General features: G+C 43.9%; 1 protein-coding gene across 3 annotated transcripts in view; it reads left to right on the plus strand.

Annotated features, from left to right (window-relative positions):
* The window catches only part of DGKG (diacylglycerol kinase gamma), a 172,756-nt gene that overhangs the window by 24,070 nt on the left and 121,217 nt on the right, over positions 1 to 27,469 (plus strand). For 2 of the 3 annotated variants that reach the window (XR_005530140.1, XM_039241717.1), the window contains exons 5-12: positions 5,477 to 5,647; positions 10,609 to 10,658; positions 14,588 to 14,662; positions 15,341 to 15,463; positions 19,887 to 20,004; positions 21,561 to 21,649; positions 24,617 to 24,733; positions 25,705 to 25,797. Coding sequence is in view for 1 of the 3 variants with exons in the window: in XM_039241717.1 (XP_039097648.1) it covers positions 5,477 to 5,647; positions 10,609 to 10,658; positions 14,588 to 14,662; positions 15,341 to 15,463; positions 19,887 to 20,004; positions 21,561 to 21,649; positions 24,617 to 24,733; positions 25,705 to 25,797 (836 nt within the window). In the remaining 2 variants the exon portion in view is untranslated. The remainder of the gene's footprint in view (positions 1 to 5,476; positions 5,648 to 10,608; positions 10,659 to 14,587; positions 14,663 to 15,340; positions 15,464 to 19,886; positions 20,005 to 21,560; positions 21,650 to 24,616; positions 24,734 to 25,704; positions 25,798 to 27,469) is intronic. The other variant, XR_005530141.1, reaches the window with a different exon arrangement.

Consider the following 27,469-nt stretch of genomic DNA (forward strand, 5'->3'; position numbering starts at 1 on the left):
TATAGATTAGACTGCATTTTCTATATTTTATATACGTAGAATCATACAGTATGTACACTTTCTGGTGTGGCTTCTTTCACTCAGCATAAAAACTTTAAAATGTATCCAGTTGTTGTGTGTATCAATAATTAACCTATTTTCAATGCTGATTAGTATTCTAGGAAATAGGTAGATATTCCACAATTTATTTATCCATTCACGTATTGTTGGATATTTGGGTTGATTCCGGTTTGAGGCTATTCCATATAAAATATGAATGTTCTTGTACAAATCTTTGTATGGACAGTTTTCATTCCTCTTAGGGAAAGATCTAGGAGTGGAATTTGAAGGATGTTCTCGTGATAATTTGACTTCTGCATTATGAATTGACTCTCTTTATTCCTAATACTCTTTGCTTTAAAATTTACTTTATTAGGTGGCTTAGTCGGTTGGGCGTCCGACTTTCGCCTAGGTCATGATCTCGCAGTTCGTGGGTTCGAGCCCTGCATCGGGCTCTGTGCTGACTGCCAGCTCAGAGCCTGGAGCCTGTTTCAGTCTGTGACTCCCTCTCTTCTGACCCTCTCCTGCTCATGCTGTCTCTCTCTCTCTCTCCTAGAAATAAATAAAACATTAAAAATAAAATAAAATAAAATTTACTTTATTATAATTTGTTATGCCATAATTAATGTAGCAACTCTAGTTGACTAGAGTTACAAGGATATTTTAATGTATTTGTGTCTTTATACTTAAAATTTTCTTAATGTTTATTAATTTTTGAGAGAGACAGAGAGTGAATGGGGGAGAGGCAGAGAGAGAGAGGGAGACAACAGAATCCAAAGCAGGCTCCAGGCTCTGAATTGTCAGCACAGTGCCTGACATTAGGCTTAGACTCACAAGCCATGAGATCATGACCTGAGCCAAAGTCGATGCTTTACCAGCTGAGCCACCCAGGTTCCCCTCTGTTTATATTTAAATTGACTTTTTTATTGGAAGCATGTAGTTGGATCTTGTTGTTGTTGTTTATCTAATCTGACAATCTCTGCCTTTTAGTTAGAGTTTTAGAATGTTTACACTTACTGTGATAATTAATATGGTTAGGTTTAAAGGTACCATCTTGCTATTTCTTTTCTTTCACATCTGTCCTTTCTTCCCCTTTTGTTCTTTTTCTGCCTTCTTTTAATTAATTGAATTATTTATGATTTCATTTTATCTCCTTTTTTATCTTATTAGCTATAATTTTGTTATATTATTTTAGTGACTGTTTTAACTATCACAGTCTACATTCAAGTAATATTATTCCACTTCACATACACTGTAAGAAATTAACTGCGATATAACTCCATTTCTTATCTAGACCTTTGTGCTATTATAGTCATACATTTTACTTCTACATATGTTAAATTAAAAACTACACAACATACTGTTATTATTTTTGTTTTAATAGTGAATTATCTTTTAAGGAGATTTAACTAATAAGAAACATATATTTTTTATATTTACCCATGTGGTTACCAGTTTCAGTGCATAAATCTAAATTTCCATATGGTATAATTCTACAAAAAAGATGTTCTTTACCGCTTCTTGTAGTGCAGCTCTATACAGTTTTGTACATATGAAAAAATCTTTATTTTGCCTTCTTTCTTCTAAAGATATTTCACTGACTAAAGAATTTTAGGCTGACAGATATTTTTTCCTTTAGTATTTTAAAGATGTAGTTCTACTGACTTTCTGCTCACTTTCTTTCCAATGAGAAAATTACTACCATGCTTATCTTTGTTTCTCTCTACATAAGGTGTCTTTTTTCCTCTGGCTTCCTTTATGATTTTTTTTTTTTTATCACTTATCTTAATCCATTTGATTATTAAGGTTTTGGTGTAGCTTTGGGGTTTTTTTTTTTTGTTGTTGTTGTTGTTTTTAAAGTAGGTTTTATGCTCACACAGAGCCCAACAAGGGGCTTGGACTCATGACCATGAGATCAAGACCTAAACTGAGATCAAGAGTTGGACATTTAGCCAACTGGGCCATCCAGGAGCCCAACCTTGATGTAGTTTTATTTTTATTTCTTGTGTTTGGGATTCATTGAAAATCTTGGATTTGAGGTTCTGTTGTTTTTATCAAGCACCAACAAATTTGGAAAAAATTCAGCCATTATTTCTTCAATTTTTTTCTACTTCTTTCTTTCCTCTTTAGGTATTTCAACTACATATTTATTTGACTACTTGAAGTTGTCCCACAGCCCACAGATATGATACTCTTTCTTTTTTTTTTAGTCTTTTTGAATAGTTTCTTTTGCTGTGCTTCAAACTGACTAATCTTTTCTTCTGCAATGTCTAATCCGCTGTAAATCCTATTCAGTGCATGTTTTCAATTCACACATCATATCTAGACACTTGATGTAGGCAGGCATTATTAAATATCTTTTATATCCCTACTTAAAATGTACTATGTTGGGGGCCTGGGTGACTCAGTCGGTTAAGTGTCCGACTTCGGCTCAGGTCATGATCTCATGGTTCGTGGGTTTGAGCCCCACGTCGGGTTCTGTGCTAACAGCTAGCTCAGAGCCTGTAGCCTGTTTCAAATTCTGTATCTTTCTCTCTGACCCTCCCTGCTTATGCTGTCTGTCTGTCTCTCTCAGAAATAAATAAAAGCATTAAAAAAAATTTTTTTTTAAATATACTATCTTTCCTCTAGCCTCTTGGACATGTGATTGTGATAATTATTTTAAAGCTTTTGTCTGTTATATCATCTGTGTCATTTCTCGGTTATTTCAGTTGTTTTTTCTCATTATTATTGTTTATATTTTCTTGCTTCTTTGCATACCTGTAAGTTTTTTATTAAATGCCAGCCATTGAAATTTTACATCATTGGGTATTGGATATTTTCATAGTCCTTTAAAAATTCTTGAGCTTTGTTTTGGGGCACAGTTACTTAGAAATAGTTTGACCTCAGGGCGCCTGGGTGGCTCAGTCAGTTAATCATCCGATTTTGGCTCAGGTCATGATCTCATGGTTTGTGGGTTCGAGCCCCACGTTGGGCTCTGTGCTCCCAGCTAGCTCAGAGCCTGGAACCTGTTTCAGATTCTGTGTCTCCCTTTCTCTCTGACTCTCCCCTGTTCATGCTGTCTCTCTCTCTCTCTGTCTCTCTCTCTCTCAGAAATAAATAAAACATAAAAAAAAAAATTTTTTTAATTAAAAAAGAAAAGAAATAGTTTGACTTTTTTGGGTCAAACTTTTAAAGGTTTGTTAGCCAGGACCAGAAAGGCATGTGCTAGTTTCATCCGACAATCAAAGCAAAACTCATCTGTGTACTCTACCCAATGATTCATGAGTTACAGCGGTTTTCTACCTTGGTTGGTGAGAATAGACACTATTCCTGGCTCTCTGTGCATCGCAGCGACTGTTCCCTCTAATACTGATTCACTCCCCAGCCTCTGGTATTCTCATACATCTGTACTAATTGTTATTCAGCTGAAAAATGGAACAGAACTCTCCACTGAATATTCACAGGAGACCCTTTGTAGATCTGTGGAGTTCTCTCTATGCAGCTTCCTCCTCTGTGAACTCTAGCCACCTTGGGCTCCCCAGGCTCCTGTGGGATCACCATTTGGCGCTACCACATTCAGTGTCCATTGTTTCATATCTTTTGTCTAGTATTTTATTTGTTTCAGTAGAAAGGTAAATCTGGTCTTGTTATCCCAATTTAGTCAGAATAGAAGTCATTATAATAGTGTTTTCATGAATGGATAATCTGAGGATGTAACAGTAACTTGAGGTATAATGGGCTCCCTGGTGCAAAGGATTTCTCACATTTGTCTTATATATTACTATGGTTTTTCATAACTTTTCCTCCAGTGCTGATTTTAATACTTGTGTTGCATATGTAATTTAATTGCAGTTTCCCCCATCTCACTATCCTTATTTTTATCTCATCCTAATGTATTTTTATCCTAACTTGCTCACCCCTGAGGCTTTCTGCTCCTATTTAACATATCTTCTTGCAGCCTCCTGAGGGTCTTGTCGAGTAGGAAATTATTCCCAAAGATCTGGTTTTCCGAGACTTCAGGATGGAGCTTCTTTTCCTTGTTTTACAGCTCTGTTTCATTGGCTCCATCTTGGTCTCTTCACAGGGCCCTTTGTGGCCAGCAGAGTGTGTCAGTGAGACTGGCCTCACTCCCTGTCCATCTGGATGGCATTTAACTCCCTTCTCAGACCCCGACCTAACCCCTAACCCCTGGGACGCTTTCATGCTGTGCAGCTCTACTGTTGGCCTTTGCTTGGCGCTTTGGTTTTCTGAATGAAAAGTGTACTGATAGCATTGCCTTTCAATCCTGGAAGCAGGTATTACTATCACGCTGTCTCTCCTTCTGTCTATACCTTCAGCACTCCATTACTTAGTGGTACAACACCTAAGTGGATTTTTCATTATTGGTCCTCCTTGTTCTTTTCCCTATGTTTTCTGTGGGTCGCACCCTCTTACCGGATATTAAGAGATCATTTCTGATGGGCATGAATCTAGGGAGGCTGGGGGAAGAGCGATATCCCTTAAAGTGCCTCAAGAAATATAATTCACACAGTAAAATATAACTGCCCAGTTTTCTCATTAGCAATAACCTCATATTTCTGAATTAAAAGACAAAGAAGAGAGACGATTTTCCAACCTGAAAGAAGGAAAACTCCAGAGGGAAAACTTACTCTATTCCTGTGGTATGATAAACCACTTTCTGCATTTTCTTAATCCAACTGATTAGGCTTGTAGCTAGTCAGAATTCTTCCCAGTGGCTGGAAATTTGTCTGTCGATTGTCGATCCCAGTTTTCACTTTTGAATATTCACCTTTTTCTTTATATTTAAATATATTTGAGAAGAAAAATTGTTAAAAGGTGTACTGGTAAATGACCAGTTGTCTGGATTTTGGAATCCCAGCCAGAATTAACTCTGCAAATTGAGTGTGTTCCCCCCAAATTAGTCTGAAGGACATTTACTTGTTGGCTATTGATATTACTAAAAATCACTGTCATCTTTTCTGAAAATTCACAGGGTATAGGTGAATTTCTTACAATGAGAGAGATTCTTTTTTTTTTTTTTAAATACTTTTATTAATTTCTAGGAGAGAGAGAGAGAGACAGCGTGAGCAGGGGAGGGTCAGAGAGAGAGGGAGTCACAGACTGAAACAGGCTCCAGGCTCTGAGCTGGCAGTCAGCACAGAGCCCGACGCGGGGCTCGAACCCACGAACCGCGAGATCATGACCTAAGCGAAAGTCGGATGCTTAACTGACTAAGCCACCCAGGCGCCCCTCAATGAGAGAGATTCTTAAAAGGGTCAGAACCGGGTCCATTCAGAGAGTATGAACGCTACAAACTGGATTTCTAGGGCCACTGATTTGATTATATTTAAATAACCAACACTTTCTCTACCAAGAAACTAATGGAGCAACAAAAGAAGCTTAATACTTACTAAACATTAAGTGCCCTTGGATGGTTTCCTTTTGCCTATCACAGAATCAAAAATCACCGAGAAGCAGGTGCCAGCGAAAGGTGAAGTGGCTGCACCCCCCCTGGGAAATCCTGTTGCTCCATCTCCAGGCTCAGAATCCCCCACAGTGTACCTGAAGGATGTCGTGTGTTACCTGTCCCTGCTGGAGACGGGGAGGCCTCAGGACAAGCTGGAATGTAAGTGTCCACCCTGTCAAGGGGCTTCAAGTTTTCCCTAGAGGAAGATCTAGTGCCTTGTCCTGCATTCTAAACATGTCGGAGCTTGATCTGGGATCCTGAGTGTTGGTGATGCCTGCTTGGGGAAGGTGGTTCTGTCCTGTCCCCAGCAGTGATCTGGACATTTCCCGGAACCCACGTTGGGACACAGTACCAGATGTATGGAGAGTGGGAAGTGCATCGGAGACCTTGGTATTGAGAACCAGGATTTGGAAAGGGGAGAGGTCTCTGCAAAGGGTCAAGCCTCCCGTTCTTGCTGGCAGAACTTCCTGAAAGCCTCCAACTGAGAGGCTGCCACCTTCTCTTACTTTTCAAGGGAGGATATTCAACATTTGTCTTCCTTTCCTATTTGGTGCCCAAACAACTCCTTAACTATGAGGAAATCTTTTTGTTTTTCCTTGAGAACTAATCCGCCTCCATCTCGTTAAAGCTTATTTTCATTTCTTCACCCACCCCTACCCCACATTTTTTGGCCTCTAGAGAAAAAGCGCTAGTTAGGTAAGGGAGTTGATCTTGGTTTCACAGTGCTCCTTAAAGTTGGTTTCAAGGAGAGAGTAATAGCTGGTGGCAGGAAGGAAAGCCCACAGCAGCTGAAACAGCCTGCAGGCTCTTAGTAAGACTCACTGCAGGGCGGGGCTCACTGGCCTCCATCCGCCTACAGGCAGACTTTTAAAAACAGGAGACATACGACCTTGTTAAAAAAGATATATTGTTTAGGCTCCTTTTGGGACCTTAGTAGACATTAAAGGGAAAAACATACACATCATAGCAGAAGTCAAAATTCTAGTTAATAATAAGACAAATCAACAAAACTTGAACATTAACAAGGAAGTATCTGGCAAAGGTTAACTCTCGCCCAAACCAAAGCGAAACAGTTCGCTGACCACCCATAGTTTTGAGATGTTAATAACTGCAAGTCTTCAGTGCAAATTTGGTGGCAAATATAGCAGATTTATGTTTCTTTTGACTAATATTTAAAGTGAAATGTCAAATTATTTCCAAGATTCAGCTGGATTTTTGAGTTTTAGGCATTATATTTGTCCATAATGACTAGAGAGGATGTAGAAGATGTTTTCATATTAGTGGCTCTCAGACTGAGCCTTGTAATGGCAATAAAAAGAAACTGCATTTTATTTTTTAATTTTAAAAATATATATATTAATTTTTGAGAGAGAGAGAGAGAATGAGAGAGAGAGAGAGAGAGAACACGCGCGCGCATGCGAGCATGAGCAGGGGAGGGGCAGAGAGAGAGGGAGACACAATTCGAAGCAGGCTCCAGGCTCTGACCTGTTAGCACAGAGCCCAGTGCAGGGCTGGAACTCCGGAACAGCAAGATCATGACATGCGCCGAAGTCAGACGCTTAACGGACTGAGGCACCCAAGTACCCCAAGAAACTGCATTTTAAAAAACTTTCTATTATAGAAAATTTCCAACATGGATAAAAGTATAAAGCACAATGAGCTTCCATGTACCCATCAGTCACCTTCAATAATTACTTACTTATAATAAATCATGTTTTATCTATTCGTCCCACACATTCCCTATGCCCCAGAACACGTCGATGCAAATTTCAGACATCATGTAACTTCACCTATAAATATTTCAGTATATATCTCAAAAATACAGCTTTTTCTTAAATATAACCCCAGCACCATCATCACATTGAAAGACAATGATTCTTTACTGTTGTCTGTTCAGAGAGAAAAGAGGCGGAGCTAGTATAAAAACAAAAGCACTTATTTAGGACCTCAGAATAGCAATTTGGGGAACACGGATTTGGGCACCAAGCCAAATAGTACCCCTCCCAGGGAACAGAAGTTGAGGGCTTTTAAAGACAAAAGGGAATGCTTGTATATATTGTTTACAGAGAATTTTGATTGGTGTTGATGGCAGAAAACTAATCTTGACCCAATATAATTGGTTACTAAGGCTGTCACTAAGTAAAGACCCTTAGCGTAGCAAGTTACAGATGCTAGAATTGAGTCCTTGGAATATTTGCAGTTTAGCCCAGTTCAGAGTTCAGGGCTCCACCCAGTGAGGATGTGCCTAAGGCCTATCTCCTTGATGACCTCCTGACCCCATTTTAAAACCCCTTGACAGAAGTCACTCAATTTCATTTCACCGTTTATATATCAAATACTGTCAGTGTTCACAGTTTCCCAATTATCTTATATAGTTTTAATTGTTTGAATTAAGATCCAGACTTGGTCCATACATTGCCATTGCTCATTGCTTCTTATGTTTCTTCTATTTTAATCTTCTGCATATTTTTTTTTTGTAATTTTTTGTTGCAGAAACTTGGTCATTTGGCTGGTTGAGATTTTAATCTTATTTGTTTTTTTCTTAATGAAACCAAATAAATTCAAATCTTCCCCTGACTTTAATGATTGAAAACAAGCTTTCCTTTTTAATAACCAAGCATGTATCTTTTTGGAAACTATAGCCTGAAATCCTACCTATCATCAATACATTAACAATTATAACTCGTTATTGAATACCATATATCTGCTAATCACTTTATATTTTAAAATTTTTTTCAATATTTATTTTTGAGAAACAGAGAGAGAAAAAGAAAGGGAGCATGAGCCGGAGAGGGTCAGAGAGGGAGACACAGAATCCAAAGAAGGCTCCAGGCTCTGAGCTGTTAGCACAGAGCCTGATGTGGGGCTCGAACCCACGAGTGGTGAGATCATGACCTGAGCCGAAGTCTGACGTTTAGCCAAGTGTGCCACCCAGGCACCCACCCCTCTGCTAACCACTGTAAATTTTTTTTGAATGTTTATTTAATTTTGAAGGGGGGGGAGAGGGAAGGAAGAAGAGAGAGGGGGAAGGGAAGGAGGGGCAGAGAGAGAAGGAGACACAGAATCAGAAGCAGGCTCCAAGCTGTCAGCACAGAGCCCGATGCGGGGATCGAACCCATAAACCACGAGATCATGACCTGGGCTAAAGTCTGACGCTTAACTGACTGGGCTACCCAGGCATCCCTCTGCTAATCACTCTAAATGTATTATCTCATTTTAACCTCATAATAACCCTAGAAGGTCAATGTGATTATTTTCATTTTACATGTCAGAAAGCACAGAAAATGTAAATGACTTGCCCAAGGCCATGCTGCTAAAAAGCTAAGTGCTTACACTTTATAGTTCTACTATCTGTGTCTAGTAGGACCAAGAGAACTCTGTGTTTAGAGTTGTCCAGGGCTAGGGTCTGGGAGCAACAGTCTGGGGAAGGTCTGTCCTTCCTTATGTCGTTCAGCCATCTGTTTGGCGAGTCAGCCTCATATGCTGAGTTTGTCTGACCAGGATGTTCTGAAGATTCATAGAGAATTGGAAGGCCATGATCCTACTTCTAAAGAATCCGTTCCCACCGGATCACACAACTAAAAAAAGACAAGGTGCAGGGATATCAAGACATATAAAAAGATGTGACAACACACAGGCAACTTAGCAGGAGTGTGGTGACCTTTGGGTACATGCTGAGTGGTCCAGAGTGGGGATGTGGGTGAAGGGGCAGTCGGGAGGCTCCACAGAAAGCAGACCTGATGAAGGGTTTCAAGAATTGGAGGAAAATGAACACATGCTCAGCTCTGCTCCCTACTCTGCTTACTTCTGAGATCATGGACAGGATCCTAGATGACCAAAATGCAGGCTCCCAGGTCTCAGAAATGGAAATTTTAGTCCTTTGCCCAAATTTCTCTCCCAGATCTTCCATATCCTGCATCACCTCCCTACAGCTAGAACATGATGGAGGATGTTTCTGAATAACATGTTGACGTTTTAGAAAAATAAATACAGTAGCTTCTGTAATGGTAATTCATGTAATAGTATTAATGAGAATTAAGTGAGTAGTAATGAGAAAGTGCATAGGACAGTACATCATCCTTATTAAATGTCATAATAAATGTTAATTAATGAAAGTAAAAGTAAATAATAGCTGTTGAGTGCTTTCTACATTCCAAGCACTGTGTGACTTAGGAATAGGGCACAGGAATAGAAGTCTGTATTATATAAGCTCAATTGTTCTAAAATCTTTTATGAGGTCAAAAACATTTAGATGTCATAATATCGATTTTTAAGAGTAATCATAGCTGGCCTGAAATCATGAGGCTAATGAAATGATCTTGAACTTCTCTGCTTGCTATGGGCATGTTAAGAGAACATGTCAATTAACCTTCTCTGGATATCTTTTTAAAGAGAACTAGGTTGTCAAAAATCTCCTAAAACCTTTCTAAGTATTGAAAAGGTCAGCAAAAATATTTACAATGTATGTAGTCTTACTTGGCATATTGCTTTCATGAACATTTTAAAGATATTAAGGTATTTACTGTTTTATACACATCGTGTGCACTTTATGTTTATATCTTATATAGAAAAACTAAAAATTGTTATGGAGAAAAAAAATTGGCCTATCATTTACATGTTAATCCTCATTAAAAAAAAAAAACAGTAGAAAGAAACTATTACAGTCTCCATCTTACAGATAAGAAACAAAGTTAAATGACTCGTTTGATGCCCGGGATGGTAGGGTAAGGCCAAGATGTGAGTCTGCCTAAGTCCACACCCTCTCTGTCCCAGTTACAATTCAGGTGCCTCTACTCACCATCAGCTGGGCATTTGCTTTGAGTCATGTTCCAGTGATGCCACGAGACATGCAGGCTCCACCAGGAACATGCCGTGACCTGGATCTCATCAGCCACAGAGTTATTGTTTAGACAGGTCCGGAAGCCACACGGCTTGGTTCTCCTCCCTCTTCCCACCCAGTGTGTAAGAAGTCAGACTGTGTGCCTGGGAGGGTGGGTGAGCTGGCTGCAATGGCCTTCGCCCCAGTGACAGGACTCATCTAAAGACCAGCAACGTCAAAGTCTCTGCTCGTGCCTGGTGCCCAGAGGACACCGCGAGCCTCACCTCTGTGTCTCTTGCAGTTATGTTTCGTCTCTATGATTCAGATGAGAACGGTCTCCTGGACCAGGCGGTAAGTTCTCTCTCTAAATGTCCTTCGTGAAACCAAGAAAACCTCAGGGAGAGGGAAGCAGGGTAGAGGAAGAGTCTAAAAACTTCCAGTTCCATCTTTATAGGAATAGTGATGTATCAATATGAGCTGCAGAAGTCATGGTAGAACTTCCCCCCCCGCCCCCCACACACACTACTACTTCCAATGGAGCCAGCCGAGGGAGGGGGGCAGTGCACTCCACATGGCCTTTTCATTTTGGAAGCCCAGGATCACAAAATCTCCAAATGGGGAGATGTTTTAGTATCTTATCTAGTTTAACTTCCTAGTGTTCCTCTCATACCTAGGGTACTAGCTCCGTGGATCTGGTTCCTCCTGCTCTGAGCAGATGGTCCCATCCCATGGCACCTGGGAAAGCCCGAGACCTGCCCCCACTCTCCCCTGGGAATAGGCAGGGATAGGACAGGATCATGGGTGAAAGGAGGGATCGAGAAGGAAGAAAGCAGGGAGGGAAGAAGGCAAAAAGAATCAGACAGGCCTCACGCTCATGGCCAGCGGTGTCAGAGATGGGACTCCTTAACAGAAAGCTGTGAGGGTGAAGGACATGGGCCTAAGTCAGACCAGTCCCACGGGGAAGGAAGGAAACAAGTCCATTAGACCAACTAAATCATCCTAACATCCTCTAAACCCCTCAATGCCTTTAGGACATTCCTACAGCCACATCGAAATGCTGTGGGTCGTGCCCTGCCGGGGAACAGCCAGAGAATCATAGACTCTCAAACATTGGATCGACACATGTTTATCGAGTGTCTGCCACATGTCAAGCACTACTCCGAGCACTGGGGGTACATCAGTGAGGCCAGTGGACAAAAATCATGCCCTCGTGAAACTTTCATTGTAGTGCAAGCACATGCACTACAAAGCATAGCAAGATACGTGTTAGAGAGAGGTGTGTGCTGGAAGAAAGGTGAAGGAGGGAAAGGAAGTGCTGGGGGCAGGGGTCTGCAGGTTTAGCTTGAGGAGCTAAGGAAGGTCTCCCTCAGGAGACATCTGTTCAGGGAGGTGAGGGAGTAAGCCATGGGGATAGCCAGACGAAGCACCTTACAGGCAGAAGGAACCTCAAGTGCAGGGGTCCTTGGGGAGGCTTGGAATGTGGGTGGATTAATGAGGAGGCCAGAGTGATGGAGCAACAGAGTGAGGAGGTCAAAGTGAGAAAGTAGTAGGAGATGAGGCCAGAGAAGTGATGACCAGGGGTGCTTGTGGGGAGAGCTCGTCAAACGTATCAAGCCATAGAGTTGATTGGGAAAGTTTGTCTTTTACTCTGGAGAAATGGAGACCCACTGGGGATTTTGAGCAGAGGGATGACATGACTTCAGTTTTACCAGATCACTCCAGCCGCTCCATTGAGACTAGATTGTCCGGACTCAAGCAGGGATATCAGGTAGGAGGCTATTGGAATAAACGAGACAGGGAATGATGGTGGCTTGCACCAGGGTAGAAGCGTTGCAGCTGGCAAGAAGTGGTTAAATTCCAGATCTATTTGGAAGGCAGAATAGGTAGATGGAAGTGAGTCCCAATAGAAATATCTGCTTCAGCTTCCCACAGCGGATCCTTGGCAGATGGATGCTCAGTGTGAAAGCTCGTTGGAATGGGGAGTTCACCTTCTCTTTGAGACAGCCATTGCACTGCTGGGGACACTGTTAGAGAGGGCTTCCTTTCTGCACAAAAGACACCTCTAGACTGCCAGAGAAATTTTCAGCACAAAACAGGATTCTTTTCTCCCCCTCCTCTTCCCCCAACCCAGCAGGGAGGTCAAAACACACCAGCCTTATGTGGCTTAGTCGGTTAAGTGTCCGACTTTCGCTTAGGTCATGATCTTGCGGTTCGTGAGTTCGAGCCCCGCGTCGGGCTCTGTGCTGACTGCCAGCTCAGAGCCTGGAGCCTGTTTCAGTCTGTGACTCCCTCTCTCTCTAACCCTCCCCTGCTCACACTGTCTCTCTCTCTCTCTCCTAGAAAAAAAACAAAAACAAAAAACACACCTGCCTTCAGCTCCTTCCCTACAACCCTCTGCTTACTTCTGCCCTGCGTAGCTGACCAGGACAGCTGACCAGTGAAATACCAGTTGTATACAATAGGCCTTTAAGTTTTTGAAGATACTGTCACATGTACCCAAAGATCTTCTTGAAGCTCAAATTCTGCAGTTTCTACACTGTTTCTCAGAAAGCAGGCTTAAATAACCACTCTGACCAACCTCTGGTTTGTCAGTGCCATTCTTTTTTTTTTTTTTTTAATGTTTATTTATCTTTGAAAGAGAGAGAGAGTGAGAGACAGAGCACAAGCAGGGGAGGGTAAAAGAAAAACAAAGAATCCAAAGCAGGCTCCAGGTTCTGAGCTGTTAGCACAGAGCCCAATGTGGGGCTCAAACTCGCAAAGTGCGAGATCATGACCTAAGCTGAAGCTGGATGCCCAACTGACTGAGCCACCCAGGCACCCCTGTCAGTGCCATTCTTAAATATAGCACAGAACTTAACCCACTCCTCCATGACTCTTGAAGTATTCACATGTGGCCTGACCATGGTAGACATCAGGGGAACAAGGTCCTCCTAAAATCTGCCTACTATGCTTCCTGAACATGCCCACCCATTCACACAGGCCAAGACTGAATCTAATTCTCCGTTCCTGAATCACATTGTTTTCATCAGTGTATCTTGGACCCAGCTAGATCCATAAGCTCTTTTTCATTGGAAATTCTGCTGAGCTCTGTCTTCACTGTTCTGCCCACTTCCTTATCCCAATCTACTGCCTCCTCTGTAGTTTTGCAATGGATTTTTAAAAGTTTAAATAAAATATAATTTTTAAAATCCCTGCTGAGTTTTAGCTGGCTTATTTTGATCCAGCATTCTACCTGGTGGAGGTAGCACTTTTTAAATAAAACTTCTAATGTTTATTTATTTTTGAGAGAGAAAGAGACAGAGTATGAGTGGGGGCAGAGAGAGGGGGAGACACAGAATCTGCAGCAGGCTCCAGGCGCTGAGCTGTCAGCACAAAGACTGATGTGGGGCTCAAACTCACAAACTGTGAGATCATGACCTGAACTGAAGTCAGACTCTTAGCCACCTGAACCACCCAGGCACCCCTAAAGGTAACATTTTTGAACTTTGCTTCAGTTCACCAATGTGTCTCTGAAGATCAGTCTTACTTTGAACATCTTCGATGGTGCCCAAGAGATGCACATACCTCCTCAGTCCAGCGTATTTCCATGCAACTCTTGGTGCACTGATTCATTAGCGTACAATTCTGTGAGGTTTTAAATAAAACCTGGTCTTGGTACTAAACAAAAGGCTCACTCACCAAGCAAATGTAGCCCTTACACATTTCTGATTCACAGAGCCCTGGGCTCAGGGCTGGACGTGATGCAAAGGAAACAGAGGAGATGCCCAAAGGAAGGTAAATCATAGTGCCTGAGCTAGAACCAACAAGGTGCCCTACATCCAACTGAAACTGATCCTTGAGGGGTATAGATGGATCTCAAGTTGTTAAAACTGTGGGAATGAGGAGGGATAAAAGAGAGAAGAGAGAACTGCCTTGGCTTGTAAGTATTTAGGGAGCTATAATCACAGAGAAGGGGAAAAGATGGGTAGCTTCTATGCTGGGTCAAAGTGCAGAGTTGGTAAAGAAGGTGAGTCCAGGAGGAGGTCAGTGTTCAGTGAGCTTTCTCCATACCTCTGGCTTATCCATGTTCTGTGCTTCTTGTGAGCATCTACTCTCTATACAGCTTTGTAGTCAAGGCAGAAATAAAGAACAGAAACAGATGGTGAGCTCCTTATGAAATGCCAGTAGGTTACACTGTTGCTTCTTATGCTCTGCCTTGCCCATCTTCCTACAGGGTTGGACTTTGAGTGTTGCTCTTGAAAACACAACTTTAGTGGTTCTCTCCTCTTGATGTTTTTCAGGAGATGGATCGTATTGTCAACCAGATGCTTCACATTGCCCAGTATCTGGAGTGGGATCCCACAGAGCTGAGGCCTGTGAGTTTCCAGAAGCAAGGGGTGATGTCCACGTGAACCTCCAAAATGAGAGCGGGGCTCAGGATGTGGATACAAATATTTACTGTGCATGCTGTCCCAGGCTTAGCTTCTTATAGGCGATTTCTCTAGGGTCCTATAACTTGACCTCCCACTTCTCTGATAGGAAAAATTAAAGACATAATTCAAATAATAATACCTAATAATTTGCCCTAACCTTTCCACCAGAGCTAAATTTTTATAACAGGAGTTCAAGGAATTTAGAGCTAGAAAGAATTTTAAAGATTTTCTCAGTCACTAGATAATATTAAAAATAATAATTACACTGGGGGTCTTCATGTGTCAGATATTAGATTAGACATTTGATATACATTCTCTTACCCTCACTACAGTGCTACAAACATAGCAGTGTTATTTTCATTTTATGGATGAGCAAAGCAAAACCCAGAGAGTAGGAATGGCTTGCCCAAGGCCACACAGTCAGGGCAGGGCAGGGCCAGGTGTGGAACCCTGGCCTCCTTACCCCCATTTGCTCCCTGACTGCTCTGCTAATTGTGAATTAGGGGGCAAAGGGGTAAAACACAAACCAGATAATGCAGAGCAAAAGAGAAAGAAGGAGACAGAGGGAGGCAGGGACGTGCGGGATGAAAGTGGACAATTGTTGCTCTCTGGGTTCTGCAGATACTGAAGGAGATGTTGCAAGGAATGGACTACGACGGGGACGGCTTTGTGTCTCTAGAGGAATGGGTCCATGGAGGGATGACCACCATCCCACTGCTTGTCCTGCTGGGCATGGATGACTCTGTAAGTCAGCAAGCCTGAGCTCAAAGAGCTCTTGCCTTTCAGAAGCATCAGGCTCCATGTGGAAGTTAACATCTCTATATGGTCTTGGTTTCAGCCCCAGACTTCCCAATGGACATACCAGATGCTTAAGGCCAGCCCAAAAGTCCTCTCTTTTTACTGATTAGTGCCTGGCATATAATTCATTCATTTGACAGAGGACATTTGCTAAATGATAACTAAATAAAGATACTGTTCTGAGCACTGGGAGGGAAGACAGATACAGTTTTCATCCACCAGAAGTTTATACTCAACCAGGACGGGGGAAAAATTCAAGGGAGAATTCCATCTTTTCCACAAATTAGGTTAAAACATGCTAAGAGAGTTGAGGAAGGAAGGAAGGGAAGGAAAAATACCAATCTGTTGGAAGGTGGGGGGCATTGTGATGGTATCTTATTCAACCATCAAAACAATCAGATAAGATAGATATTGTCCCCCAATTTATATAGATGGAAAACTGAGATTTGGGGCCTAAAGAGCAAGGGAGGAGCCATAATTTATTTGCACTTGACTCCAAAGATTCCACACTTTCTAAACCTCCCATGCTTAGAAGTGAGAAAGTGGGGAGAAGCCTTAGAGGTTGTTTGCCCTGGCCGGAAGTATGTGTGGGATTCTGGTGTCTCATCCTTGAGTGTAAAGATTAGGTAGAAAGACCTTAGAGGATGTTGGATCTGGTTCTCAAGGATGGATATGATTTTACTGATGGAAGATGATAGAAGAGAGAGTTTGCGGCCGGAGGAAAAGCTTGGTCAAAGACCTAAATGTCAGAAAGTTCAGAGTGTATTAGAGAAACGTCCCAGTTTGATCTGAGTAGGGGATACATGTAGAGGCTTCATGTGAAATCCATTGCAGTATATGCCTGCATCTGACCTAGTCTTCTTTTGCAAGGGAAATAACTTCCATACACAAGGTAGGAAGGATAAGAACCAGAACTACGCATCGTGACATTAAGCATTTACCAGGACCATTGCATCAGTTGTGGACAACACTTTGAGATTATTGAAATGTCTGAGAGAAGAATGGAAAGTTCATCTGAGTTGCCTGTAATGTCTCCATGTGACAGTTCTGCAATACAGGACTGCAGTTCAGGACCCAAGCCTCATTCCCAACACTCAAGAACAAAGAATCCTGCTGTCATCTGGCACGTCCAGGTCTTTTCAGGCCCTAACTAGATATCAAGGACCCGGGAGCTATACAACTGCCTTCTTATTCCTTAGGACCCAAAAAGTCCGTGCTGGAAAAGATCTTGGTGATCTGTGGCCTAGTCCTTCATTTTACAAACTGGGGGCCAGAGAGGTAAAGGGATTTTGCCAGGGACACACACTTGGTTAATACCAGAGGCTAACCTCCATATTTCGGAGGAGCATACCGCTCATTCAGTGACTCTTTACCAAGAACATTCCATGAGCAAGAACCCACATGAGCTAGGACATGAGGTGCTCAGATAAGGAAGACACGCTATCTGCTCTCAATACTTAAATCAAATTGGAAGTTCTGCTTGGGTGTTGTTCCAGCATACCTGTTTTTTTTTTGTTGTTGTTTGTTTGTTTGTTTTCTGAAACGTGGGAATGGAGATGAGACACTTTAATCACAAGGAAGCAATTTCTGTTTTCTATTCTGTCTTAGACTTGCTAAGTCCAGGGCGCCACACAACTCTTTGCATGGAGCCGCTGTCTTATGGCTGGAAGAGGGAGAGACAGACTATTTCTTCACCACTCCCTCCAGAGTCCCCCCCAAATGCCAAACCAGCCACATAGAAGGCCATAATTTACATCAATGAAGTGGCAGACAAAAGCAAATGTGAATATGGTTTCTCTGAATCAAAAGTTTCATGCATTTAATTCTAAATATGCACTAAATTGTAAGTTTTTACATCGAATACTCAGGGTTCTAAAGAAAGCACCCCTCAGCATCTTAATCACACTGCACCTTTGGCTCTTTCCAAGCTCACCTGCGGACAGTGAAAATCTCTGAATGGCACACATTCATATGAGAAAGAGTCTGCGTCCAGGGGAAGTTGCAATGACACTCTAGCACCTGATTCACAACGGGGAGGTGACTCCCACATCCTGCAGAAATGAAAGAGCCACATGATGGTGCTATAACCAAGCAGAAATGTTGCTTTATCCTTCCTCTGCGTGCTTTCGCTTCTAACCCTTTATCTGCGAAAATAGTATCTGAGAAAAGGAAAGTCAGCCGACTTAGTTAATGAAGGTATTTTCAGGTAAAGTGATGATCATTCAGACTCCAGGAAGATGCAGCTGGGTCTGCTGAAGAGTGCTGTAATCTCCCTTCTATCCAGGAAGGAAAACCCTGGATTGTAGACAGGCAGGGGAGAGGGATGAAAGGGCTCAGGCCAGCAAGAGCTGAATTATTATTAAATCAGTTCCTTGTTGTTTTATGGTCTTGGATTATTTATATAACTTCTCCAAGGCCCTCTTTCTTTGTTTCTGGTATAGGTATAAGTCTACCTCCTGACAGGTAAAAAGGCACTCCACTTATTTTGCATTCCTTGGTGTCTAACAGAGAGAGAAACTTAATAAGTTTTAGTTCACACTATGGTAAGTACTGGATTAGTAGCATTACTTATATTATAGTATTTAATTCTTAGAAAAATCCTCTGAATTAGATGTTTATCAAATGAATGGATGGATCACTCTTTTTATGAATCATTTAATCAATTAGTAAATCTGTTTACGAAAAGTGGAAATCATTAGATAAAAAGACTCTATAATTCTGTAAAACTCAGATCTTGAAAGAAGCAGGATTTTGAGGTGGTGAGACGAAAAATGCTTAGCCTTCCCCCAGGAGGAAACCAGCATTTGGAAAGGCAGATGGGCTTTTCTAGAGACCATAAGGAGCACCATCTGGGCCCAGGAATGGATCCGGCTGCTGTGACCAGCCCAAACCAGAGGTGCCCAGAAGCAGGAACCTGCTGTGAGTCTGGCACGCTGGACTCTATGTCCCTGACTGCCAGTCCTCCCCACCTTATTACGGTAGTTCTGACTGCCCTTAAGACCAGCCCAGGGGTATTAGTGTTTTCATGGAGCCCATGAGAAAAGTTCAGGGACAGCATGCATGGAGGCATATTCCTGAAGCCATAGCCTCCAGTGAGACTGTGCTCCCATAGCTAGAAGCTGGAAGATGTGGTGTCCCAGGGAGGCTGTGTAATTGTGTGAGGCTTGGCTTATCTAGTGGATAAGGATGAATTTGCCAATTCAGGAGGAAGTAGTTTAACCCTTTCTCTATCTCTGTCTCTTTACTATTTCATCTGTGTAGAGAAAGTTGAGAGAAGTATGTTGTTTTCACTAAGCTACTTTTGCTTGATTAGAAAACCAGTGCATGCTCACTGTAGAGAGTTTGGAAGATGCAGAAGAAAGGAGAAATTAGAGATAAAAATAAATCAGTGGTACTAACAGTAGCTAACCTCTGTTAATAGCTTGGTGACATTTCTTCCCATCAAAGATCTTATTGTATAAAACTGAGATTGTATTGTCAAATTTGCATTGTACTTTCTTCCCTTAGCATTGTGTCATGAGCACATTCCCATGCCATTACTCTTATTAGTATCTTTTTGATGGCTGATAAATGACATGGATGTACCACAACTAACCTTTGGATACTTTTGAGACCTTCAGAATATTTCCAAATTTTCATTATTTTAAAGATTTTTTTAATGCTTATTTATTTTGAGAGAGAGAATGGGAGTGGCAGAGAGAGGGGGAGAGAGAGAATCCCAAGCAGACTCCACATTGTCAGCACAGAGCCCAACATGAGCCCCAACCTCATGAACGGTGAGATCATGACATGAGTTGAAATTAAGAGTCAGGTGCTTAACTGACTGAGCTATGCAAGTGCCCCCAATTTTAAATAATGCTGGATTAAACATCTGGCAGAGCACAAAAATGTTCATCTGACTTTCAAAAATTACTACTTTAGGATGAAATCCAAGAAGGAGAATTTTTAAGTCAAAAGTTACAAACATTTAAAGGATGTTGATGGATGGATACATGGATGCATATGTAGAGAGAGATAGAAGATGGATTAAAAAGTCCGTTCTGACTTAACACTTCTGCTAGCCATGTAGGAGAGGTCTTATTTTATCCCTCATACATACACTCCTATTCAGACATTCCTAATTTGTAATATTTGCTAATTTTCAAAACAAAGACTTTGTTTTGATTTGTGCTTCTTTTGAAAAGAGCCCCTAAAACAGTTAAACAAGTGAATAGCTTGTGTCCCATATAGGAGAAGAGTCTTTTTAGAAAAAAGAGAAACCAAAAAAAAAAAAAAAAAAAAGAAAAAAGAGAAACCTACGCGAGCCGCTCCCTGGCTTCTGCTAGTGTGGGGCTGCCCGCTCTGCATCTCATTCCTCATGTCCCTGCAGGGCTCCAAGGGGGATGGGAGGCACGCCTGGACCATGAAACACTTCAAGAAACCCACCTACTGCAACTTCTGCCACATCATGCTGATGGGCGTTCGGAAGCAAGGCCTGTGCTGTGTTTGTGAGTCAGCTTCCTTCAAACCCCTTTCCCCAGGAAGTGTCTTGCTCTGCACATACTCAAGCCATTCCAGGGAGGGTCTAGGTGCTTCTGCTTCCTGGCTTGAGGGACCACCTATATTGTCCAACAGCAGGAAATCAAGCAAGAGCTCTGTGTCCTATTTCAGTTCTACCCAAGTCGAATGAACAAATATTGTCGTGTTAGTAGACTCCTGTCATGGGCCACTGAGCCCTAGAATAAATGATCAACGTTCACACAGAATTTCAAAACATCTCATAGTAATTTTAGTTGGGTTTTGCTAGTGAATGTTTATTTTGCTGAAGCCAGGGGTGGTCATTAATAAGCAATATAAAACGGGATTGTGTTAATGCATGGAACTTAAGAGTCTCCTTTTGTTTGTCTTTATAATCCATTTAGTAAAGTCAGACAGGAGAGGCAGAAAAAAACAAAGGTGAAAAAAGAGGGGAGGGGACTGGAAAGAAGAAGTGAGAAAGATGGAGGGGAAGGAGGAAAAGGGGTGATGTAAGAAGGAAGGGGGGACAGGGAGCAAGGGAGCAGGTGGAGAGGCAAAGAGGCTACAGTGGCTTTACAGGGGCCGGGGCCTGTGGCTGCAGAGTCCTGCCAGCCACCTTACCATACAGGCAGCACTCACTCCTCCTGGACCCACGAGAGTCTGGTGAGCTGTTGTTTGAGTGCCATTCAGGCCACCGAACTATTTCATCTAAGCATGCACACACGAGCTAGGCAGCAAGTGACCCAGCCACAGAAGTCGCCTTAGCAGAGCAGAGGCCTATGTCGACCAAGAGGCAGCATCAGTGGGCTAGTGAAGGCCACCAGGCTTTCCAGCTCTGACACTATCTTCTAGAAGAACCCCGTCTCATTCCTGGTGGGTTTGAGGCCTGTGGGCCTCTACTGTTGGCATAGGAGTAAAGAGTGGTAACAACCACAATAATAATGTGTGGAATAGCTATTCTGACCCAGACATCTAGTGCTTTACACACCTTATCTCATTTAATGCTGTAAAAGCCTTGCAAAGAGAAAGAGGCAGTTTTGTCCCCAAAACCCCGAGTTTCAGAGACATGAAGAAAGTTACCCAAGATTATGTGTGTGGTTACCAATGGCAGAGCCAGAGTTCAGGCCCAGGCTTGCTTAACTCCAAGTCTCCAAAGTCAGAACACCCCAGCCTTTCTCCTTCCTCTCCAGCACCCCCGACATACATGGCATTGGCATGCAGAGGAGGGGGACTCCTCACACTCTCCTTAGCGGAAAGGGCCTTTCTGGGAATGTCATCTTGCTGTGTTCACTCTCTGCAGTGGAAGCCAGCATGTTGGGGCACAGGGTACAGAAACCTGTCTGGGGGAGAACTGTGGACTCTCTTCTCAATAGGCAACTGGAGATAGTTCCAGATTTCCATTAGGAAGGCCAGTTCCATATGTTCCCTGCCTCTAACTGGCCACCGAGAGGGAGGCATGGGCCTGGGCTGAAGTGGAGGTGGGCAGATGGCTGGACCTCCCTAGGTGGCCATTCACAAGCACTTTCCTTTTTTTTTTTTTTTCCAGATTGTAAATATACTGTCCATGAACGCTGTGTATCCAAAAACATTCCTGGATGTGTCAAAACATACTCAAAAGCCAAAAGGGGTGGTGAGGTTAGTGATACCTATTGTTTTACTGCATGCTGCATCCTGGGCAACACGTCCATCATCACAGATTCCTGAGCAGGAAGCTTTATCAAGTCCCGTCTCTGCCTCAAGGACCACCCTTAAATCATCCCGTTCATCCATCAATCCATCAGCATCTCCATGGTGCCCACCATGTGCCACACACTGTACTAGGGGGTATACAGGTTACAAGAAGGTCCGCAGCCTGTTCCAGAACTATGGAGTATAGTGGGAGAGAGAGAGACATGTAAGCAAAGTACAAAGAAGTGAGAGGTATGATAATGGTAGGTCTATGTGGGATGCCCAATGGAGGCACCAGGGAGGAGGCCAGGGGAGTTTCAAGGAAGTGAATTTGAGTTGTGTCTTGAGCCCACATCAGGAGCACTTCACAAGGCATCAAGGAGGACAAGGCACCATAGGCAGAAGAATCTTCAAGTGCAAGGCATGGAGACATGGCATATTCTAGACCCTGTAGTCAGTTTGGTGTGCCTGGGACAGGGGATGCCTGTAGGGAGGTGATGGGAATAGGCTCTGAAAGAGCTAGGTCCAGCCTGGGAGTCAGAAAGGGGTCTCTTACACAGTGCAAGGGCCACTGAAGAGTTTAAGCACATGAAGAAATGATGGGGGTTGTGAATTCGGCTAACTGCTCTGACCATGGTGCAAGAGAGACATCAGAGGAGGGAAAACTGTTCAGGCAAGAGGCAGTGCCTCACTGAGGGCCTGACAGGGGCTGAGGGGCACTGTGCACTCGCTACCCTCAATACATTCGCAGTCACACCATGGTGGCCATGTCTCTACTGAGTATCCCCTGGTCATGCTGGTTACTGTGTATTTTGACTGTCTTCCTGGATAAGGTAGAGGAGATGAAGGGAGAGTTTGACCCATAATTTGGAGGTACAACCACCAGGACTTGGTGATGGGGATGTAGGGGATGAGAGCGAGAGGAAGAGATCAAGAGTGGCTTCCTGGTCTTGAACTTGGCCATTGGATGATGCCATTCAGAGTGTAAAGATACACTCTCCTTAATATTAGCAGGGGAAGGGCACTCTGAGTTCCCGCAGAGGGAAGGGACCATTGAACCTGAGTCAGGAGATGATTAGCAGCAGGGAGTGGCATCCAGCCCTCTGCAAAGAGACTCCTGAGAGAGAAGGGCACCTCCAGGACACACATGCATGCCCCATGAGACACTGCATGGTCTCTTGTCTACTCCATACACCATGCCCTTTTCATGTCCATACCTTTCACTGGGACACACTGTGTACCACCTGGGCTCGCACCCTAAGCCTAAGCTCTGGCCACTTGCCACATACGCAACAGAGAGAGGCCCCTGACGGGCCAGTAGGGCACATTCACAACCTCCTGAGTCCCCAGGGCAACCCAGGTTGCCATCTCTTCTGATCCCAGGAGAGGATGGAGAAGGCAGCATAGTGGTGGGACACAGCTGTAGACTTAGAGTCAGGAGACCTGGCCATGAGTCCTTATTGACCACTTAACAGCCTTGGAATCTAGGGCCAGTCCCTTAGCCCCTAAGAAGCTTCATATTTTTCTCTCCAAAATGGAGATCATAGGACTTTCAGAGCAAATCAACGTGACCAGATAGATGACAAATTGATTAGCAAACTGGGTTCTTTATACCTGCAGGTTTATTTTACACAGGCTGTAAAATAAACATGACACAGCTTCTAGAGCCACAGTTTTACCAACAGTGGAGGTAGTAACTTAATTGATAAATAATTTAAAACTTCTGTTTAGTACCAATACGGGTGGTATCATGCAGATACTCCATGTGTTTTTAATATTGTTGTTTGTAGTTGGCACTTCAGGCTGTGCCCTCACATTCCTCCTGAGTCCGCAGCCTCTTCATTCTGCTGTTTGGGGTGCCCTAGGGGACAGTTTTGAGAAGCTCTGTAGAAATCCTGGACAGAGATAACTGAGGGCGTTGGCTCCCAGAATCAGGTGTCATAGGTCACTCTGGCTCCACTCACATATACACACAAACACCTACTCTCCCCACCTGGTTCCCGCGTCCCTGTGTTGTTCTGGTGGCGTTTCCCGGTCAGTGTGCAGGTACAGCCAGCTATCCAGGAGACAGATGTTCAAGCCACGGGCTGCTGAACCACACTAATTTCTTTGGACTTTCTCTCTAACGTTCTTCTAGAGTGCTTCTCAACCTTAGCTGCACATTATTTATAATCGTTCAGGGTGCTTTAAAAGAAACTACTGATGAGTCCTGTCTCCAGAGACTCTGATTGATTTGATCTGGAGTGAGGGCAGGTTAGTAGGGCTTCTGGAAGCTCCCAGGTGGTTCTAATGAGCTGAGAGCCACTGGCCTATAGAGGACTGGAGGGGAAGGGAGTTTTATCCTTAAATGGACACCTCCAAAGGGCCAAAACTGTGCCAGAGAGGCTCTTCCAAGTGTGCTATCTTTTTAAATCCTTCTAGCAAACCTAGAGGTGGGGCTTATCACGCCAAATTCTACAGATGAGGGTCCTGAGACTCAGAGAGGTTCAGGAACTGGTCCAAGGTCACCTGGCTGCAAAGTGGAAGATCAGTGACTCCAACCAGTTTTGTCCGCAGCCCAAGCCTCTGCAGGCTTCCCTGCGTCACGTTGCCTTCCAGAAGAGGGCGCACACAAGCACCTCACTTCCGGGAGTTCTTCAAGACAGACAGAAGGGCTGCCAGACAAGATGCTGCTCAGCCCGGGCGAATGAGCTGTTCAAAGTGCGGGCCAAATGCGTTTTGTCTACTTTGATTAGGATGATGGTGGTTAGGCAGGAAGGGACCAAGTCCGTGCAGCGCGGCAGAGCAGCCCCATATCCACTAAGCGCATCCACTGAAGGGAAAGCAACCCCTCTGCCCCTCCCCCTCACTCCTCCCAGACCCTTCTCCGCAGGCTCCTGGCAGGGGGATGTGGCTCTGCAGCCTTCCCTGGTATCCTTCCCTTCCCTCCTGCAGGTGATGCAGCACGCGTGGGTGGAAGGGAACTCTTCTGTCAAGTGTGACCGGTGCCACAAAAGTATCAAGTGCTACCAGAGCGTCACCGCGCGGCACTGCGTGTGGTGCCGGATGACGGTGGGTTGGCGCGCAGGGTGGCCCTGTTTCTTTTCAGTGTGTTTTTGCTCAGGCCGTGGCCAGGGAGCGGTGGACGTGCCGCCGGAGAGCATGAGCAGACTAGGGAAGCAAGACTGGGGGGCCCAGAGCCCCGGTTCAGTGTTCTAAGAGTGCCTCCAGTGAATCACCAAGCTTCCCAGAGAGAGGCCAGCCCCAGAACCAGGGGAGCGAGAGCTGCTTAGGAAGAAGCAGGCAGCTGTGAGCAGCAAGCCAGGCCATTAACATGTTCTTCTGGGTGTCATCTGGGGCTGGGGGCACAGAGTAGGGGTGGAATTAGTCAGCAGAGCCCCTGCTCCTCAAGATGTCAGAGGAAGGCACACTCCTTACAGCGGCCTCACTGCCGGGACACGGTCCTGCATCTGCTTCTGCCAGTCACAATTATCTGCAAACTTCCGGACATGTGAAGTGGCCCAACCTGCCAGCCAAAGCAAAGCTTGTGCCATGTCTTGTCCCCTTGACCAGGTATCAGCCTCAAAAAGGATGTGCCTCCATCAGACCGCGGATCCATTAAAATACACAGGTTGAATCTTGAGTTTTACTTCCCGCCTCCTGCAAGTTTGTTCATTAAGATCTCCTGCCTTCCAGAGTCTCAGAGCCTAGGGAGCAAATACGCAAGGGGGGTTCTGAAATCCACACAGGGGTGCCCTGCTGAAAGGTCACAGGCCTGCCCATGACCATTTCACTTCAGCAGTCATGGACAGCACTTGGTCTTCTTTCTCTGCCTGTAGCCAGCTTGGCACCAATGGCCACACTACACACACACACACACACACACACACACACACCCCACAGAGCTATACTGCCAAAGCCGGCAGTGCATAAGGATGTGGGGGAGTATTACATAACTGCCTCCTCAGCAAACCTCTGAACCCTCACCCTTGATACTTCCTTGGTCACTTTCATTCACTCTCACCTTCATTGTCCTCCTCTAGTTTCACCGCAAATGTGAATTATCAACGTTGTGTGACGGTGGGGAACTGAGAGACCATATTTTGCTGCCCACTTCAATATGCCCTGTCACCCGGGTAAGTGTTGCTGCCCCGCCAGGTTTCTCTGGGCTCCACATTTCACTTGTAGGCAGAGTTCGGATGGGTCGCGTCCCTCCAAGGGCTTCCTCACACCTCCTAGGGTATGTGTTTTCGCTACAAGTTTGAAAGGTCAGTGCCACCCTCATCAGATTGTGAGAGAAAACTCCTTTGATGGGTTCCAAGCAACTGCTGGCCACCTAGATGCTCCAAAATTGCCCATCAAGGGAAGCACATGCATTCTAAGCACCTTGCCAGCAGAGAACACAGTTGCAGGAATTTCTGCCACCACCTACACATGGCTAGGCCTCCTGGCCACCCAGCCCCCCACCCCTGCCCATCCCTGTCAGCCTGTCTCTTATGTCTAAGCATGGAAATTCCTCTGCCTTGAGAATTCCTACTTGGGGGGCCCAACCCTGTTTGGAGAGGAAAGCAGGAGAATTCAAGTCCATTTATCTCCATCTGAACCTTTCTGCCTCTTGTGTTGAAGGCTCCTCTTTCCAAACCAAACACCAAACACCTTAACTGACCCCTTCTGTCTTCAAGAGTTGCTGAGTCTCAATGATCCCTCACATTTCATCCTTGACTTGACTAGCTACTCCTTTTTCATTAAAAGGCTGAAGGAAAAACATCACTTTGGAAAACCAGTTGGCAGCATCTACTAGGTTGGAAACACTCTGTGACCCAACACATCCTCCTATATATCTGCTGGAGAAATACATGCATTTAGGGGCACCTGGGTAGCTCAGTCGGTTAAGCGTCTGACTCTTGATTTTGGCCAGATCTCATGGTCAGGAGATCAAGCCCCTCATCGGGCTCGGTGCTGGTTGTGGGACCTGCCTAGGATTCTCTCTCTTCCTCTCCTGCCCCTCTTCCACTCAATTGTACCACTTGCTCAAAGAAAGGAAGAAAGGGAGGGAGGAAGAAGGAAGGAAGCTGAGCATTTATTCCACCAAAGATCTGCACAAGAATGTTCATATTGGTTTTGTTCATAACAGTCAATAACTAGAACCTAGCTAAATGCTGACAGAGGGGTTTGAGGCATATCAGTGCAAAGGAATACTGCATTGCAGCGAGAAAGAGGCTATGCTGAGCCACAAAAATGTGGATAATCTCAAAGATACAATGCTGAACAAAAGAAGCTAGACTCAAAAAGAGATACTCCCTAGGTTTTCATTTATGAAATTTAAAAGGCAGGAGTGATGCCTGAAGAGACAGTAGTTATAAGGGCATAGATGTATGCAGAAGTTCATCAAGACAGAGATTTAGATTTGAACATTTTACTATATTGTGCAAAATAAACCTCCATAAAATAAATACTAAGCATTGAAGAAAACAAACAAAACCGGACAAACAAAACTAAGAAAAGTGGCTTACTCAGTATCACATCAGTTAGATAGTGCTGAGCAGAGAAGCCAGATCTAAGACCTTCCTTCCCAGAGCTCAAGCTTCTAAATCAACAAAGTAAATTTCTGCCAATTTCAGCATTTCTTCTTCGTAGGTCTGTTCCAGTGTTTTGAAGTCAAAGTCAGAGCAAACGATGATAGAGGCCTGGGGAGTCTGAGAGAAACCCATAGAGAAGCATTTCTCTTTTTTTTTTAGATCCAAAGCACCATTTTGGAAAACTCTTCCCTACTCTATACTGGTTCTGTATTCTCTTTCTTTATATTAA

Source organism: Hyaena hyaena, unplaced genomic scaffold (genome assembly GCF_003009895.1).
Source record: "Hyaena hyaena isolate Hyena2069 unplaced genomic scaffold, ASM300989v1 scaffold_199, whole genome shotgun sequence".
NCBI classification, from domain to species: domain Eukaryota; kingdom Metazoa; phylum Chordata; class Mammalia; order Carnivora; family Hyaenidae; genus Hyaena; species Hyaena hyaena.